Source organism: Lepisosteus platostomus, chromosome 17 (genome assembly GCF_059453375.1).
Source record: "Lepisosteus platostomus isolate fLepPlt1 chromosome 17, fLepPlt1.hap1, whole genome shotgun sequence".
Classification (NCBI taxonomy): domain Eukaryota; kingdom Metazoa; phylum Chordata; class Actinopteri; order Semionotiformes; family Lepisosteidae; genus Lepisosteus; species Lepisosteus platostomus.
In genome coordinates, this window is record NC_142627.1 from 14,777,313 (window position 1) to 14,797,755 (window position 20,443).

General features: G+C 35.4%; 1 protein-coding gene across 4 annotated transcripts in view; it reads right to left on the reverse strand.

The window, feature by feature from the left end:
• Positions 1-18,216, reverse strand: part of vrk2 (VRK serine/threonine kinase 2) — a 24,824-nt gene extending 6,608 nt beyond the window's left edge. For 3 of the 4 annotated variants that reach the window (XR_015927983.1, XM_088610508.1, XM_088610507.1), the window contains exons 1-9: positions 18,093-18,216; positions 16,532-16,670; positions 14,862-14,917; positions 13,744-13,813; positions 12,549-12,636; positions 11,277-11,385; positions 10,860-10,952; positions 9,584-9,716; positions 738-858 (exon numbers count right to left, since the gene is read on the reverse strand). Coding sequence is in view for 3 of the 4 variants with exons in the window: in XM_088610508.1 (XP_088466634.1) it covers positions 738-858; positions 9,584-9,716; positions 10,860-10,952; positions 11,277-11,385; positions 12,549-12,636; positions 13,744-13,813; positions 14,862-14,917; positions 16,532-16,658 (797 nt within the window). In the remaining variant the exon portion in view is untranslated. Of the gene's footprint in view, positions 1-737; positions 859-9,583; positions 9,717-10,859; positions 10,953-11,276; positions 11,386-12,548; positions 12,637-13,743; positions 13,814-14,861; positions 14,918-16,531; positions 16,671-18,092 lie in introns of those variants that run through there. The other variant, XM_088610509.1, reaches the window with a different exon arrangement.
• Positions 18,217-20,443: the final 2,227 nt, after the last annotated feature.

Consider the following 20,443-nt stretch of genomic DNA (forward strand, 5'->3'; position numbering starts at 1 on the left):
TAAATTCCAAGTTCTCTGAGCACCTTTAAGATGCTCAGACAGGGTAATGAAAATATACATGAAGAAGATCTAAGTTATTTAAAAGGCACAAAAACAGCACCACTCTTACTCTTTTTGCAGCTCAGAATTTACAATGCAATTTTCTATTAATTACAGTAGAAATCTATATGTTTCGGTATCTCTTTGTGCTGAAGGACAGAGTTTTGGAGACTTTAGAATTACAGCAACATTTATAACAGGTGAATTATTTTATATTTAAAAACAAATGACCTTATTGAAATTGGTTTATAGCTAAACCAGTCAAATTAACTGATACGTGTTGAAAAACAAGTAAACAAAAGTATTCCTATGTGCTTCTTTGTACTAGTGTTTCACCATTTCCCTTAGGGCTCCAGGTGGTACAAACATTAGCTTCACATATTTTGGCATTTGGTAGTATCCATGTTGTATATACAGTTAAGCTTACAGTAAGTTATCTTCAGCTTTTCATTCCTCTTAGTTGTCTGTTCATCACAGTTTTTAGTTATGTTGTGATAAAATATGAATTAGTTGCATAATTCTGTAGTTTAGAATTCTGTGCATGCTTCCTTGAGATTAATGTTAACTGTATTGGTCTTTTTTTACAATTGTAGAATGCTGCTCTGCATTGTGGACAGCAACATCATTCTTCCTATTACAAGCCCAGGACACATTGACTCTGCATTTCTGTAATTTTTAAAACATGGATAAAGCAGTACTGTGCTTTTGCTTTCTGGACAAGCACGGGGTTCTTTAGGTTGTCCTCCCAGGGCAACGTTCCACAAATCCAGTGCAGCATGCAGTAGCCAAGGATTTCAAGGTCGGTCCGTCTGGAGGGTGCTGAGGGAATAGAGCAAGGGGAAAAGGAAAGGATGAAGGATTAGAACCTGTTCTCAAGACATAAACTGGCTTTGATTAAACTCCTGTTGATGAAATACGCAAAGGCTGAGGAGGTGCAGTGTTTTGTTTATTCAGCTGCATCTGCAGTGTAACGCCCAGCTTTTTGGCCTTGGTTCACAGACAGACTTGTGACTGGTTGGAGGTGAAAGAAAGGGTCAGTTTCCTCACCTCCCCAACCTCATCCTTCCTCAGTCTGGGTTGTCACATGAACCTGAACCCTGTGGCCTCTGACATGATCCAGACAGCCCATAACCCAGCTCTGACACATTCTCAAAGAGCCAAAGCAGTAAAACAAAGAAATAAATGTCTGCTGCTAAATTGCTAACATATGTTCCAGGAAGTCCATGGGGTCTAAAGTGGCCATACAGAGACCCCAAGTGCAGACTAAACACAGAAGACCTTTCCTGTTCTTCCATGTGAATGTGAAAAATGTGGAAGACATTACAAAACTGCCATCTAGTGTAAACCATTAAAAAAAACGTATTTTCACTGATCTTTCATCCTTTTTTCTGTATTTAAATTCTTTGGATTTTGTTTAGTCCAACCAACAAAACCACTGTGTTTCACTGGATGTTAAAAAAGCTGTACGAAACGATTTTACTAATTGTAAGCTACCAGACCCACAATAAATGAGGTACAAATTATTCTTCAAATTTCCCCCATAAATCTACCCTTTTTTAAAACAAAGATACCACAGTCTGATTTGGGCTGCTTTGGAGAATATTTTGTTCCTTCCAAGAGCAGACTTTGGCTTCTATATTAAAAAAAAAACATGCTTTTAACTGCACACTGCTATATTGCAATTCCTTAGCTCATAAATCTCTTATTAACTATGGAATGAATCCATCCATACACTTGTGGTCAGAGGTTCCCATTCCATTAGATGGTTATGTGGATCTGAGTTAGAAGCATAGTGGCTAAGTCCGGTGTAGGAAAAAAGATCTAGTCCACCACAAGGGACTTTTATTGAAAGGGCAAAATAAATAAAGGGTTGTCTTAAAGGCTTTATGAACAGAGCAGGGAGAGTAAAGGAACAGTTAAAAAAACAGAAGCTGCAGAAGAATTAAAATTTATGAATACTGTATGTTTAGGTTATGCTGCTATTCATTTTAATTTGCTTGTTTTACTAACCCCTAATGTGAAGGTCTCTGTACAATTCATATCATGTACTGAATGCTACATGAAAATAATTATGTACTGAATGTAAGAGGTGCATCATATATTAAGTGTATAAAAAAGTTTTCCTGCTTCAGCCTAATATACCTCTTTTCACAATTATATGTCAAGTAAACAAACATTTCAACTTTCCAAAGGCAATTTCAAAATGTACTTCCTTTAAAAAATGAAATTTAAGTGGAAAAACTATTTTTCTGGAAAACAAGCGGTGTTCACTCTAATAAAGCACAATATGAAAGGTTTTATTTGTTCAAAATATTTCAAAATTGTATTTGACTTGGCAATGGGTCTATACAAAATGCAGGGGCATCAAAAAATAATTATTTAGATGCAGTTGTTTCTCCTGCAGAAATCTCCTTTAAAATCCTATTGATCTACTAATGGGAAAAACAGGCTGAAAACTGCACCATGCTATTATTTACTGCTTGATTTCTGTACAACAGTCAACACTTTCAGATAAGTAATTTGCAAATAGCACTTCGAGAGGTTTTTAAACTCACTGGCTTATTTGTCTAACACCAGCGACCAGGCATCAAGCTGACTGATTTAATTAGGTTCTGAAGTCGCTCAACTGAACTAGCACAACAAACGGTACGTGGTCATTGATTTGCTTTAGGTCTGAAATAACAGGTACCAAAAGAATAGATTTCTTTAAAATTGTTTTCTATAAAACATAGCAAACAGATTTTAGAATAATAATCATAGTATTTAAATTATATGTATTCTACATACTGTACAGTATGAGAGTTTTGGCAGACTCAGCAGTCACTTTTCAGACGGCTTAAAAAAATTATTACTTCGTGAATTACTTTTCTCCCCATTACGATATTTGAAAACAACTATCAAGATAAACCCTCCAAATGAGTGTTTCTTGAACTGCTCCAGTATCTAAGGGGCACAGGGAAATCTTACTGAATTTTTAATTTTTCATTATTTGAACTCATGACCTTTGGCATATATTCCTTAAAATACTTGTAGTCAGAATTATAAGTCAAAAGGTACAGATGGTGTGACAAGCCAACCTCTAACCAGGCCAGCTTCTAACCGAGATCCACATGTGGAAATAACAAGGGCTAGCATGGAGTTTGTGCTAGGACACTTTATTCTGCAAAAAGCTTTTCTTCACAACAACAAAGCCATACTCCAACCTAACCCAACCCTGGCTACCCCCATGAGTCCCTTTATATACCAAACCTGTCTTTTCTGTGCAAAGGTGGTTCTCAGCCCTTCTTCATTACCTAATTAGTCAATCAATGCACCACATGTTAACCCTATATACAGCACAAACAACAAAGGCCCTAACGACCTCTAGTGGCAGGTCAGCTGAAACCACCATGCTCACTACTGCTAGCCTGCCTCAGAATGAATAACAATAATAATGATTAATGAATAAGTAATTATAATAATACGTTCCGTGATTCTTGAAGAGGCTGCCATGTTTGTATATGTTGTGCCAATAGTTTTCTAAAACAGACAGCAGGTACATAAAACATGTTAGACTTTAACAAAAATATACAATGCCATGTCAATTAAGATAGAAGAAAGCTTTGTTTTCACATATAACTTCCTTTTCAAATGAAGAGTTAACATCCTCGTGTTTCCTATTTCCTTTCTTACATTTTTGTCACAGATTCTACTTTGTTACTATTTCCTTCTTAGATGTTTTTACATATAAATATAGTGTACAGTAAGAAGGACTACAGAGATAGGAGAACATTCAACCCATTTCTACTGTAGCTTCTCGCAATGTTAGCAGTTTATTGATCCAAGGATCTCATCCCACTGTTACAGAAAGACCCTGGGGAATCAGCTTCTACAACACGGCAGGGTGGTTTAGTTCAGCCCCCCTGTGACTGTAAAGACATTCCTTTTTTTTCCTAAACACACTTCCTCATAATTTCAACTTGTTTCATCGCTGCGCATGAATAGTACTGTACATTTGGCTGAAGAAATTTAGTTTTTTTAACTGTGAGTGCATGACATTCCTATTACTTGAGCAATTATTAGTTAAAATTTCACCGGTCTTCTCCATCCTCTTTTTGTAACACAGACACTAAACACACACCACCCCCACAGAAATTACAGAAAATTAAAGTTTCGTAATGCTGATGGTAAGAACGTTTACAGTTTGTTACACATCTCATTACTGACCACTTTTTAAGAGGTTATTTTGGAGGGGAGGGCAGAGGTTAATTTGTATGACACAAAAGAGAAACATAAGCAAAAAACTGTAAAAATGATATGGATACTGTTTGTGCTATAATAGAAGTCAAAGCAAAGTCTACTTAATAGAAGCAAGCAACTCAAACTGGAAGCAAAGACTTCTGCTTTCTATACTGTATTTCAATGCTTTTTTCTTGTTTTCTTCTCATCCAAAAATCCTGAATCCATAAGCATGACAATACACAGCTAACTCTCTCTTTCCAATAACACCATCAACACCACGTCAAAGATTGTTTATACTGCAGATTTCCTTTCATTAAAAAACACAATTACATCATTAAATTATGCATCCCCATCAGTAAAATTTCAGCTTGTGTTCATCAATAATGGTAAATTAAAACAGATTCCAGCCCGGACTAGAGTACTTTACTAACTCAATACTGTAACTGCAGTATTTCTCAAGAGAAATTACATATTGACTGCATAAATCAACAAGAGAAAATTCTGTTGGAATCTATAGCTTGCATTGATCTAAATGTTACCTTTAAAGTCCATTAACCATGTTAAGAACTGAAAAATACTATCAACAGAACAATATATGTTGTATATGCATTCCCTCAAATTTTGTTAACCTCTTGGAAAGAGTTGTTTAATAAAGCCTATGCTGAAATAAGTGTAATTATAAAAAAATGCCAGACTTGAAAACAAAATCCTAGGACTTGCAAGCTTTTATAATGACATTTCTTGAAGTAGTATACAGTATCATATTTTTTTCAGCTGACCTGTTTCTACTTTTTTGGAATAACTCTTATAATGCATACTGTATTTGTGTTTCGTTAGATATCAGATTATGGAAAAACTTTGATTTCTTTTTAAAAAAGACCTGCAAAATGAACTGCTATATTTTCCAAGTGCAATAACTATTGTGCTTTTGCCAGACAAATAAAGATTAAAAAAGAAAGTCAGCAGTACATCATTACAGTTCTTGCCCTGGTTTTACAGATATTCATACCTCTAAGCGCCTCTAAATTTAAATTCAGTCTCCTTCAAAAATACTTAGTATAGCTCTGTTTTAAGTGAAGAGGAATAAATTTACCCTGCATTTAAAGTGTATTACAGTAAAATACATTTCATACAGTTCAGTAAAACAGTTCAGCACGCATTTGGATTCTGAGCATTTGAGCTGCTGCAAAACTTAACCCTGACTTAATAAGCACAGCATGTGCTACTTATTATACCAGAACAATAAGGTAATAATGGTGGGGTTGAGGAGGTTCTCTCACACCAATAGAAATAGCCTTAGAAATCCCACCAATGCCAGTGTCTTGGCCAATCCAGCACCTTAGTGCTGCAGAGCTTCTGCTGCACTGAGGCTGAAAGGCTGAGATTCTATCACAATACAACACCTGATTTAGAAAGGAAAATTAAAATGTGGCATGAGAGATTTAATTGAGGTTTTGCCACACTGGTAAAATTCAACACTAGTGAAGCATTGTGAAGTGGGCAGTGTACCTACAGTATGGAACAATTTTATGTGTAGCCAGCACCTGAAAACCAGAGGAAATTTGCAGTAAGATTATAGACCTTTTATATTAATATTGTTAGGAGACACACGCAGTCCTGATGAAGCACTACATGTCACCATCTTGTTCTCATCTGGACCCTTCACATGACCTCCAACAAGGACCCTCCCGGGAAGGAGGGCACTGAGGTGAAAACTCAGTTTTGCAGCAGGGGCAAAACACCCAAACCCTTTCCTCAGATTTTCTGATATGATCTGTCTCCCTGGTTTTCTAAAGCTGAGCAGCCAAAGGAAAGATCCAGGGTCAGAGCAAATGAGAAACAACTGGCAATGGCTCCTTAAGAGCAGCACAGTGATTCCTTTCTGCTGTACTGTACCTCTATCCATTATTAGTATCCAGTATTAGTGACAACAGCTTCTGAAACATCAGGACAAGGGACAGGGTCACCGCTCCTTTTAGCACCTCAAAAGCCCAAAGCACAAAGTCTCTGCACTTTTCTTAAAAGAATGTGCACACATCAAAAGGTCGTCTAAGTATACAATACAAGCATCTAGTAGCACAGCGAGTAGTGTTCTCTTCATTTAAAGAGAGAAACCTACTTCTCTCTCAGTCATGGGGGAGTCACTGCACAGACCAAATGGCAAAACACAAATTCACTGAAGTACCCTGCCACGAGAAAAAACAGCCTGTCTTTAGGAGCAGGTTCCGCCTGTCAGTATCAGCTCTTCAGGTCGAGAAAGCTGAACCAGCAGAATCAGCAATGTGACACAGGACCTCCTTGCCTGTCACCTCACTGAGATCACATTTTTAAGCATTTTTAGAAATTGTGAGGATTTTTTTCTCCCCACTACTAAAACTTAATTCTAAGCAGATAAACTAGGAAAAGGAAGATATTAAATTTATGACAAGAACTAAGTTTGTATGTCAAACAAGATGGTTCCTGATGCAGAATAGAAAACTAAACATCATCTTCCCAAGTTTACATTAGTTTACTTCCTAATTGCATAATAAATTCATAGATTAATACATTAATTAATCATCCAGAGGGGGAGAGTAATTGATTTAAAAAAAGACAATTAAAATTATTACATTATTATCCTACAGTTCCTCTGAAAAAAAGTGTTTCTGTTTTGTAACAATACAATTTCATTTATTTTGTCACGGGGTTACAGAGTGAACAAATAATATGGTAATAATCTCTATTAATGCAATATGCTATAAGCACTATACATGGAACTGCTGATCTCTGTGATATTTACTTCAAATTTTCAAATATATGGTTATGATAATGATATGGTTATAAAAGTCTAAAAACTGTGTGAGCTCAGGAAGTTCTCAATTCAGGTTAAACCAAAATGCAATCAGTTATATAAAATCAATGATTTTCTATATAAATTACATTTAAATACGGAAAAAGAATTGTATATATTTGTATATACTGTAGCATACTGTACGTTTTTTACAAATGACAATCCTAAGTAAATTTTGGAAATGGATGTCATTACCTTCGGTCTGCTATGTAATGGCGATTTAATTTCTAGTATTTTATACATTAATAAAGCATGTTTACATCTTTCTTTAATATCCCTTATTGCTTAATTTCTGTACACCTACAGAAAATGACCCCTAAAATCACCAGCATTTTGACAGCTACTATTTCTCAAAATCCATATCTACTCTTATAATCACTAATTGTTACCTAGGCCCACAAGTATGTTTTCTAATTTTTAAGCCATGATATTGTATTGATCACACCTTGCCAAGCCATTTCTGACCACTGCACACCATTCTGTGAGTAGTGCAAATCTCTTGAAGAAAAGTGTAAATGGCCGTATTACCCCCTGGGTAAAAGGCTCTTCCTGGCTCCAAAGCAATAGGAAAATAATTTGCTTTAAATTATACAATATAGAAAACTCTGAGTTAAGAATAATTCAAGCTGTTATCCAAAATGTTGCAACCATGGAAACACAGCCATGCCAAGTGAGTAGAACAGAAACACCTCCAAGGACAAGGGTGCTTGTCAGACCTTTTTGAGGATTCACAAAGGAGAGATTCCTGGTGGTCTCAGTGGGATAAATCTGTATTCAACAGTGACTCATAGCCATGTCAAACTCAGAAGTATTAATCAAGGACACATAAGTAGAAGAGCTATTTAATTCTGTGATCTCCTGCACATGAGATAATCAGGAGGTCATTATACGCTCTTATAGAGAAGTGGATAAAAAGCTTTCTTCCACCCATGGCCATGCTGGTTATAGCTGTAACCAGTTAGACTTTTAAAAGTTTTTTTTCTTTCTTTTGTTGGTATTTTTTATTCTAAGTTGAGTTTGGATTTCAGGAATAATGTGTGCATTAAATACTAATCATTTTCAAAAGCGGGCTTCTTGAGTCAAATCAATGCCACTTAAAAGCAGTGTTATTTATAGCCATAGTCATTCAACTAAAACAATGTTCTTTATAGTCATATCCATTCAACTAACCTCTGAGTTGAAGAAGACAAGGACTTACTCCAGTCTGCTTTGAGTCAATAAAAACATTAAATTTACAAACGACAATTCACATTCGCTGACTGTGGAAAATATAAAGCTTGTTTAAAGAAATTGTATTTTCAAAGTGGGTGGGGACAATTTTAAGACACTAATGAAGCCCACATGCTTCCAAAGGGCAGGGGGCAAGGAAACCAGCATCATGCACAAACCACTTTCTGCTACCTAGATCTTAAGTCATAATTCTGTGGTGAGGTAGATGCTGACAGCATAGAGATAAAAAAGTCTTGCAGCTCTCCCGGGTAACACTTTGGGTTACACTCCATTTAACCTACATCTGAAATATACAACATTTTTGTTACATTGCAATTCACACATAGAATTTCCTGTGTTAGTACAGAGTGTAATGTCAAAGAGCACTTTCTGAGATCATGCAGATGAAGACCCTAGACCATGGTCTTGAAAGAGCAATTATTGTGTATCAGACATTCCACAATTTCTATAACAATCAACAAAAATGTTTTTTCTCCCTCTCAAAACATAACATTAGAATTGACTTTCCCTTTTTCCTGCTGCTGACATTGCAACTTGTACAGATGTATTATATTGACCATATTGATTGTGAACAACTCAGCTATTAGTGGGATGTTGCGCTATATTTTCTCAATATTGAGCTCCTGTACTGTCTATGCTTGTTCAAGTCTAGTATTGGCTTTGAGCACCAGTCTAATAAACATCAAAGGTTTAATTAATGGTAAATGAATACAAGACACAGGTTATGACTTTAACTAATTAGGGAATTGTTGAATTAAGTCTGCCTTGGAATGCAAGGCAGAAAGATCAATATCCAATAAAAAGACTATGTTTGTAATTTGCCAGCAAATGTGTTTCCGATATCATCAAATAGGAGTTTAAATAAGAGATATGAGAGGCTACAGTTTCAGTAAGTTTAAAAAAAAAAATAAAAAAAAATGACCTAATCTGAAAGTTAATGGCCTGCTATTTAATTCTTTCCCTACTTGGGATATAGTACCAAATATATTTCCTGTGACATTTTAATAATTCTAGAACCATTACTCCTACAAATGATATGTTCTGTAGCAATTTAACTGTTACACACAAGAAAGATTCAAAAACTTTCAATAAACTCTTATGAAAGCTATGGCCAGAACAAGGCTGAAACTGTGCATGATAGTTATACTGTAAATCAAAACCCACTGTTCATATAAAATGTCTTGTTTTTAAAATGTACATATTGTTTTGTTTTAGAGAAAAGTATGTTGGCAATGTCATATGAAGAGAAAACATTTGTCTTACCCACTCCTTTGTGAGCATCAATGCTTGTGTACTCCATTGTTCCATTATGTCCCTTCTTTGGGTTCTCTTTGTAAACTTTGTGTTTGCCATCAGGGCTGTATCTATACGACAGCCCATAGTCAACAAGGTAAACCTGCAAGCATTAAAGAAACTGTAGTGAGGGGCCATTTTTTATTTCTTGAAATTTTGTAGTATTCAAAGTGAATCCTGTACAAACGTGTATCAAGATGACTAGGGATTATGCTTTTCTACAAACCTTTTTGGTACTTTGTGAACTTTGTTTTGTTGTTGAAAGATTTAGACATTCCGACTTTTTTTTTAGTAACATTCACTTATATTTAATTGCTAAAAGTATAAACAGGTTTGGAATTACTTTTGTTTCTTTGGAAACTTCTCAGACATTTTTACCCCCCCTCTGCTACAGTGCATGTGCCTAAGAAAGAAATTATGTGTTGACACGAAAGCAGATCCTTTGTTTTGATCTTCCTTCATGATGTGATACAATGAACTAAAAGTCACCAGGTATCAGATGCCTTTGAAAATATCCAGGGAAGTGCCATCCATGTTTTAAATGCAAGCTGCAGTTGTGCAGTCCAGTTATACTGAGTCATTTTCATTGTAGGGGCAATAGTGCTGGACAGCAGCAGTAGTCAGTTACCTAATGACTATGATGGAGATTATGGATCTTCTTTTAGCAGCTATAATTGTCCTTGTGCATAAGTGATCTGCAGGTGGTCTCTACTGTTCATTACACACTGCTGATCAGGTTACTATGGGTGCTTGTTGTCAGTTGGCAGTGATGGTGCAGTTTGCCAGTGGTAACCCTGGAACCCTGGATGTCGTCGTGATTCATGTTGTAACAATTATGCCAGGAACACTCCAACAACACATACAGTACCTCTCTTTCACTGAGCCATATGGCCTTGTCTGCACATAATGTATATTATTTTGCCTTGTATGCATTCAAGCATCACCTCTACATACTGTATACTGTACATACTCACAAACACAAATTTTCCACCAGGCATATGTTGTCACTCTTAGTCCTCTCATCCTCAAATGGTAGGAAGGAGTACAAAAGGGTGGAGCAGACTTCAGCATTTTCTACAGGCATTATCACAACCTCTCATAATATTACACAGCAGATTAACCAGTTAGCAGTGAATAATTATATTCAAATTATACTGAGTTTATAAAGCGTTTCTGAACAGATTCTTAACATTTGAACACAGCACTAAACATGCCATTTTAAAACTAATCAGGAAATGGTGCCAACCTTGCTTGGATCCTTGTAGCCCAGCAGAAGATTTGAAGCCTTAATATCGGCGTGAACATATTCATTCTCATGAATGTATTCCAGAACATCAATCTGGTAAAAGAAAATAAAGGGTCAACCACTCTTCAAGCAATTCCCTGTTCAACTTCATTTACGTCTGACTTTCATCACATATTATTACCTCTTGTTCACATATACAGTATAAATTACATTAAAGTGAAAATAAATATTTAATGTGGATACCAAGGCCCTAAAATCAGACTCATCTACCGAAACGTGCTAAGTCTGTTTAACATTCTGTTCAGTTCCCCTTTTCTAAGAACAATATCATTATAGTGGTAATGGCGTAGATTTCACTAGCAGAGAACCCTTGGCTCTTGGCCTTTTCAAAGGAGAAGTACTCTTCTGCTTACTTACCAACTGAGCGCCTAAACAGAGAACAGTCTCCTTTTTAAACCTCTTCCCATTTTTTTCAAAGATTTTCTCCAAATCACTGCCTAATCTGTCCATCACCATGAACCGGTATCTAACAATTCAAGGAGTGAAAAAAAAAAACATTTCAAATCACTATGGATGATTTATAACAATCATACATTTGACTATGAAAGTATTTACAACATTCGAAACAATTATACATCACTGAAATAGTCATGATCAAAACAAAAATAATCAAACATTAATATCTAGACAGATTTATGGGCAAAAAAGACAGAGACTACAGATATTCACTACAATTAACTTTAAACATTCATATTAACAAAATGAGCACCAATCACATATTGATTGAGCATACAATCGCATAATACTGTGCACGCATTTTGGTTATTGGTAGACGGTGTGATACAACTTCTTCATTAAATATTTCAAACAGATCTGAAAAGGGAGGCTAATGTGTTTCAAATACAGTCAAACATTTGATGATCAATCCATTCTAAACTGAGTGAAATCACAATATTATGAGTATTAGAGAATGGATAAATCCAATGATGGGGAATTGTCTTTATTTCTCAATTTATGCTTTTGGCATAATTATTTAATAACCATGCCATATTGCACTACCACCAATAGCCTAATTAGGTGCATGTGTTATAAACACTATACAGTACATGACCTAGGTGCTGATTCTAATCAAGAGGTACTGGGGTACAAAGCCACTATACAAGATACTATATGAAGAAAGGAGGGGAAAGGTTAAGATTGTGATTTCAGTCACTGCTTTATACATAATTGTCATATACTCTACTTTCTATGCTTCCTGCTACACATATATTAAGGTAAAATCATATTTAAAATCATAATTACATGCATCCACACAGAGAAATACACACAGAAATGGCCATGACATTTCTATAATTTTATATCTGTGCACTCATTATATGTGCTTTGACACAGAAAGGGGACAATATAGTCTAATAAACTGAATATTTAAGGTTTTTCATTGTGTATGAATACACCACTTACTTTTTTCTTTGAAGAAAATGGAGTCCAATTAAATTAAATCTTTAACTATGAAATTGTATATCTTCACAATATCTATATTTTTTTAGCGTTAACTGGCATATTGTAAGATTAAGAAAGTTTATTATGGTTAGAGAAGAACATCTTTTGATAACTTAGGTCTGACGCAACACATAATATTAAGGTATGTGGGGTTGTTGTTTTCTGAAATGTTGTGCTAAATGATAATACCGTATTCCACTGCATTCAGCCAAACCAGATCCCCAGTAGGTAGGAATCCCCAGAAATTCTAATCGACACTTTTTTATCCATCCTTTCACTGTAAAATAAGAACATGCAGTAATTTTCAGTCATTTGTGGGGAGAGCATACAGCACAACTCTGTATTCACCAGGACACTTTAAAACTGTCCTGCAATTGCAAGATATTAATTTGTAAATTCAGCATCACGCTTTTGCTGAGATGAAAATTGGTAATTAATGCCCACGCACAGTAAACGTGTAATATTGATCAGCTGTTCGCTACTCCTGCCAATGATCAGACGGTGTAAACAGCTAAACAATGTTACTGATTTGTCCGAAAGAGTAATTTCGGGTTAGGTTTTATAATGAACAGCTGATCAGTATTACACATTTGCTGTGAACGGGCATTAATCACCCATTTTCATCTCAGCAAAAGTGTAATGTTGAAATTACAAATTAACATCTTTCAGTTTATGTGCAGTGTTAACTTCAGTCATGTAAAGTAAGTTATCACATACAGTACTTGTAACTAAAATGCTTTAAATCTACCTGATGTTACCAAAATGAATTAATTCTGAAAAATTCTCCAAATGTTTTTTGAGAAAAACACAATACAGTCAGTAGAGATAATACTCTTCTTGGAAGTTTTCATATCTGTCTATACTACATACAATTAATTTCCTGGAGGTAAGATGGCATTTCCTATGAAGAGAATGGGAAAACCATAGTGTCAGATTGTTGGCTTTTATTAGACTGCCAGGTGGTCAGGTGCTCACTGGAAGATTGCAGCTCCATTATTTGTAATTTGGTCATTCTCTCAAATTACAGATAAAATGAGATAGGATTGCATTAATGACCCCAAAGGTGCATGTTTACTTTGGCTTATTAATTTGACTAGCAGAGACAATTTAGATTACAAGCCACTTCATAATAATAGTGTACTACTGGCTGTAAAGCCATGAAAATAGAGCATGACTTTACCATCTACAGCATATCATGTTGTTACTTTTTTGGTCTCAGATTAACCTTCTCCTCCACATAAATGTGTGAATTAGCATTTTATAAATGCATTGATAATGACATTAAGGTCAGTATTTTTAAGGTACTTTAAACCTGTATGTTACATATAATTAGAACACCTTGCATTTATAATAACTAGTATTACTTTAAAACATCAATACTTACTGTATTCTGGTTTTGCAGCTCTCTGATAAAACTTAAGTTCTGTGAACAAAGGACCATTCTCATGATATTCCTGGAAATACACCCATATTTTTTTATTTTTACATGAAATATCAACATTGTAGTAGAATTGGCATCCATTCATACAAAAATGTTTATCTTACTTTTCTATGTTATATTGTGTTTTCCACAGAGTTATTTTTGTACCATAGCCTTTGAGGAAAATGCAAGTAAAAAACAAACATCACACATCACCTTTTACACTGAACATTATACACTATAGCTTATAAACTAAAAATACTGTGCATCTCTTTGAAACAGTTGTTTATGGTTTACAGCATTTTGAATTTATTGTAACTTTATTTGAATGAAGAACTGTTTGTATTAAGTTTCTATTATCTAAGGTTACAACCAAATATTTTCTCAAAATGCTCTTGAAGCAACAACACTGTTTATTGATTCTTTTGATTATAAAATATTTTTCACTTACAGTATAAATTCCATAGCTCTCATGGTCATTTATAGCAAATTGAGTAAAACTGGATCAATAGTTTTGGCAAAATTCTGCTAGGAGGACATGCAAGGGAGGACATTCTATGAATGTGACCATTTCAAATAATACTTTGACATTCTGAGTAGGATTTCCTCACTACAGAATGGATTTATAACAAACACGTCGTAAATGTAAAAGCCACTGGCAAAATCTACTGAATAAACTTCTTCGGAGGCAATAGTAAAAAGTGAATTTAGGATACAAGTGGAAACTGAGGAGTAAGCTACTGTACATTTAAAACTAAGGAAAGGGGACACTTTTGATACAAATTGTTGCAGTGTTTAGAACAAGATACTCAGTCATGTTGTTGAAATCAACACCACTGCTTCCTTCAAAGAAACAGCTGGATGAGATCCTTTGATCATTTAGCTACTTACAACACAATGAGCTAGATGGGCCACTTGGCCTCCTCTCATTTGTAACCTTTCTTAATACTATAATAATACATAACCCAGATACTTTGCAATGAATATACTACCGGACCAAAACATGTACTACAATATTAAACTGTTAGCTGTATGAGAAACAACTGGAAATGCACTTAATAAAGATACATTACTGTACTTACAACTTTAATCACAAAATCTGAATCATCTCCAACAGGTGCATTTACACTTGGGGAAGCTGAAAGAAAGAAGAGGAACAATAATAAAAAAAATCCAAATTCAAAACTCCTCCCACTCAAAGTTTATCCCATGCTCTGCTGGAAATGCATTAACATTGAGATCTGCAATTTTCCACGCGCTGACTCTGCTGCTAATTTACCAAAAATAATACACTGTTCCCAAGAAATTCTCAATTTTTGTCTTTTCAACTGAAAAATGTGGAGTGGCTCAGGTGTGTCAAAAAGGATAACAGGATGTCAGGTCATAATGCAAATGATACATGTGTTGAGGGAAAAGCAGATGGATTGGACTGTGCTCTCAGCTTTAATTACTTCCATCTTTCACATGATTTGGCTATGAGCACGCACTGGTGAAAACCAACTACAGAGTGCCCCATGCTGTTTTTAATTACATAGAACCCTTAACATTTGAGGGGAGAAAACGTCTTCAGATCACAAGTTTAAAAAGTTGTAAAAGGAAAAATAAAAAGCAAATACAATTTTTTGCTGCCTCAAACAAAAAATACAAATTCATGTTCAGCCTCCACTCTGTTATTCGTGATTCCATAATTCATTATTCACATTTGTATTAATTAAAAACAAGGAAAAATCTAATGGATTGCCTGTGTGGCAGATCAGACTGTTTTGTATATGTACTGTAAATAATAATAAAATAATGCCATGTACTTTTCATATCAGTGAGAACAAAAGTGAATTATCAGAAAAGACATTCAAGATTAATGAAGAATGGTGGGATAAAAATTAAAATGCTAAATTTAAATAAAAAATGCCAAGAATGAATTGCATAAAAATGTGACTTTTCTGATTTGCTAAAAAAAAAATCAGCCTGACATTTTCGTAACAGATTCTTTCACCACCATAAACTTTTCAACTTGAGTCTTTACTTCAGCAAAGCTTGAAAACAGAAAAAAATGTTCTTGCATATCTTTAAAATGCTGTAACTGAGACCAAGGCCTAGATCTAGTCAAAACCTCAGATGCCAGTCACAATTTTCAAGCACCCTGCTGCTTGTACTAGGGTAGGGTAGGTCTCTGGTTTATGGAAAGCTGAACTCATGATCAGTGGGTGGGTCAAATCCTTATACATTTGAGGCCCAAGGCGTCAGTGAACACTGCATTTGAGTACTGCTCACCTGGCAAATTTCATTGCTTTGCAATCCTTCAAAGGGTTTTCAAACCAGTGATAACTTACTTCACTGATAACTCAAAATAGAAAATACTACTTTAAACCTACTACAAAGCAAGACGGCAAAGCTTTCACACAATTTATCACAAATTAAAAGGCCACCTTTAATACATCTTTTCTGGCTGGGAGCTATGAACCCTTTTAGGTAGACCTCTCAATAACATATACACGGTGTCAATCACACCCTTTTGTGTTGTGGTAATGAATACCAGATATACCAAAACACAGAAAAGGCTCAGGATGGTTTGGTCCTTCATTTCATTTAACTCAAAGTATGATGCTGATACAAACAGTCTTTTAGGGAAAGGCGATTTTAAGTTAAACTGTAATGCAGTTTTAGGTCTGAATATGTAAAAAAAACATACTGTAATACTGAAATAAAAAGACAAAATATTATGTTTTTGATGTGTAAATTGCAATATAATTACCCAGGTATATCATCCCAAATCCACCTTGTCCAATGATCTTCCCCAGTCTCCACTGTTTCTTTTCAGTGTCAGTTATTATCAGTCCATTGGGCAGTGGTTTAGTCAACACTTTCCTTCTCACTGGCATTGTTTCAGCAGTCTAAACATGGATAAGGCCAAAAATATAGATCTGTAAATCAGGTTTAGAAACAATACGGTTTGAGAAAGAGAATTAAATTGAGGAGGTCAGGGCTCACCACCATTTCTATAAAGAGGAACAGAGACATTATAACATTTAGAAGAGTGACAAAAATGGATTTGTGTCAGACAGAATGAGAACTTATCCAAGGTGTTTGACACCAGTATTATCATGTTAAAATTGTTTTATTCCCTGGAGATAAAGAAGGAGTACTCTTTTGAAAAGTGGACAGAAGTGTTAACTCAGATTTCCCAAATTATATTCTGCTGGTCAGGTCCATAATCCTATGGCCATCCAAAAATCCTCACTCTTTTATAGTAATGGGTTTCCTTGCTCCATTCCCATGAGCACAACTGAAAATTATTTAGTTAAGCTGTGCATATTCTGGCCCTTACATTCAATACTGATAAGAAAATGTGAAAACAGAAGCCCATGATGCCCTGACAATTCTATAATGCCCTCTATCACAGTAAAAAATTCACAAACATTTCCAGATGAACGCAGGATACAATTCAATGCATTCAAATCATAGAGTGCTGAATTAATTCTGTTCCCATTAACAGAACTAAATAATCACTGACCATTTTGCTCAGTCGCGAATATTGGCACAAAATGGGTAAGTGGAATTAGATCATTTCAATTTTTCATGTTATTGCTCAGACATAATGATAATTCTAACCCTCAGTACTATTTCTGGGCTACCATTTATTAATTTAAGCGAATCAAAGACCACTATTAATTATCATTTGTGAAACAGCCCCTATACTGTACAGTATGTCATGGTAGAGACCAAGAAGTTTATGGGAAGTGTACTATTTTTTGTTCATTAACGATAACGTGAGAGTTTAAAACTATAACACAATAGTGCATTTAAGTGGTGCTGATTGATTCTAGAAATCACGAATGTCGAAGTTATATTAAACAAAATTAAATCCGCGTGAGGTTCTATAATGTACATCCAATCACTCGGGCTGTGGTAAAGTCGAATTTCTTCAGGAATTTCCCCTATTCCTAACAGAATCGAAAGTGCTTTCAGCAGAACTTCTCACCAGTCTTTCACTACGTTTATTTCAGCCCTTAAACAATTTTACAATCGCCTGACATAACGTCAAGACGCTTAGCAAAATTAGAAATAGAACGTAAATTAAAGTTGTCTAGTTTAAACAAGCTACTACTATTGTCTGTAACAAAAATATAATAAAAAGTAGGGTTCTTGAAACAAAGTTTTAAGCTGCACTTCCTGTTAATGGTAAGACAAGCGTATTACTAGACATGAAGTAAAAAAGACGAGACTGACATCTAGAAATGTGTACTTTAGCCCATAAATACACCAATTTATTATATCGATGCTACGAAATCAAAAATGTGATTTAAATACCTCACCTGGACAACACTCACTGCGAAGAGAGCTTCCTGGAAGCGCCACAGTGTACATGATTGTCACAGAGATAACCAATGAAATGTCCGAAGCGTCAGGGTGATACAAGAGATGTCCAATCAGAGCTCACTAGAGGAGGGAATAAGAAGCAATTTTGAGAACATACTGTAATAAAACGTGCTTTGCTCTGTTGCCAAAATTCTGGAAAAATGGAAGCTGTTAGGAAAATCTCATGGGGAGAATTGGGGGAACAAAACTGTGGAAATAGGAGCAATTGGAACTCCCCCGTCGTTTAAGATTAGTGTTTGATGCAGGCAGGACCTTTTGAGGCAGGACCTCAAATGGTTCACCTTTTGACTTGAGCTGATTTATCTTTCATCACTAGGGGGACTTGGAGACGAGTAAGAATCTCTATACTAATGTATTTGAGGTAGGATTCACAGAAAAAACAGGAGAGCATACTGTATGGCAATATGGTACTGGGGGCAGTGTTTTTTATGACCTACAGTACCACTGGACATTAAAAAGGTAGAGAACAAACGCCTTATCATGATTTCAGTTTATTGTGTATGTATAATTTATGTTTTAAGTACCTTATAGGTGTTCCAATTTTTTATTTGTATTAGAAATGAAGACATTAAATAGTAATATGCTCATACATGTTACATGTTGGAAAACCATTGTGAAAAACGTCTTAGGAACTGTTGCACCAAAATCTTTTGATTTACGCCTAACATGTTTTACGGTAATATTCCTTTCTACATAACCTGCTTGGGGAATCGTGGCCCGAAGCACACAGTGCACCTGCTCGAAAACTGTTTAAACCAACTACTGTAATTCCATACTTCGTAGATATCCTTCAGTTACAGTGACATTTTTGCTAAATGGCGTTTCAGCGCAAACTACGATAGTTATTTCACTGGCGCAGTTGTTGCTATCTTCATATGCAACCTGAAGTACAAACTGCTACTGTCCAAAGCCTGTTTAGACAATTCTAAGAAGCCTAAAAGTAATTGGTATCGCTCTGGGGAAAATGCAATTACAATATTATAAAGAGGTGCGTCTTTGTAAACTATCATAGACGCCTTACCGCCGTTGGTGATTTTATTCAACAATCAAACCGCGGATTGTCGAACACAGGGTAACACATCAACTTTAAAATCTGCAGGTATCATCCAGAGCACTTGTGAATGAACATTACCAATAGTACTGAAATCTTTCTGCCACCTGCACATTGGTTTGCTTCAGTATTTAATAACAAGGGATTTTACTGAACTTGGTATTTATGCTAGTGAAGGTGGTTTTTCTACATTTTTTGTTTGCCAGATGTAGAGCATAGCAGCCCTATTGCCCAATTCTTGCTTTGCAATTGTATTTCATGAGAATGGTACTCTCATATGTCTTCAAAACCTTTTGCAATTTTCTAGTTATCACATCATTTTCTTCTGTGTTTGTGGTTTCTTTAAATTGGTACCTGAGGCCAAATCAACAAAACAGTTATTAAGCTTGACAGTTTTGATTATTTTATTGAAAGTATTTTTCAAGGTAAACTTTCCATTTCAGCTGAATGAAGCAAAGGAAAATCTTCAAGAATGTGAACAATGCCAAACGATTTTAAAATACAAAAAGACAGCTCCCTAAATAGAGAAATAAGAACAGAGAGAGGTAGGTATGCAAGATTCACATATCACCATGGTTATCGGGAAAATAGCAGGTTAAGAGGAAGGCAGGGAACAGATGTCTTCAGATTAGGTTTTAACAAGCAGAAGTGATTTTGCATATTTCCATTGCCTAACGGCATACTGTAGCCTGTTTCACCTCAGCCTTGTGTCTCTGATGTCTCACAGCAGGAGATTAAACTGGTTATGTTTCATTAAATAGTTCCAACCAAAAGTAATTAAACTTCGTTCTTCGTTCATACGTTTGCATCTCATGCCATTTTTTTCTCATTCAGTTTCAGTTTGTTTTGAGATTCAGAAACATGGGCACATCACTCAAATGCTCATCCTCTCTGCTTTATTGCACATCAGTTCCTCTCCTTCATACAGAACACAGAACAGCACAACAAAGCTTCATATTAGTACTGCAGATAACATATCCCCAGTACCTCAGTGGCGTTTGTTTTCGATCCATTCCATCGGTGTCAGTACATAAATATATATGTATCCTACTGTATGTCTACCCAGTAAATAGTTTTAGCACAGTATACAGTATACTGTAGGCTTTGATCTAAGATGTCACTATCATTGAATACAAGCTAAGATCTCTCAGTCACAAATAATGCAACTACAAAAAATACAGAAGTAAATACAATGAAAAGAATAGTCCTGTAAGAACAGGTTTTTATTTTTGTAAT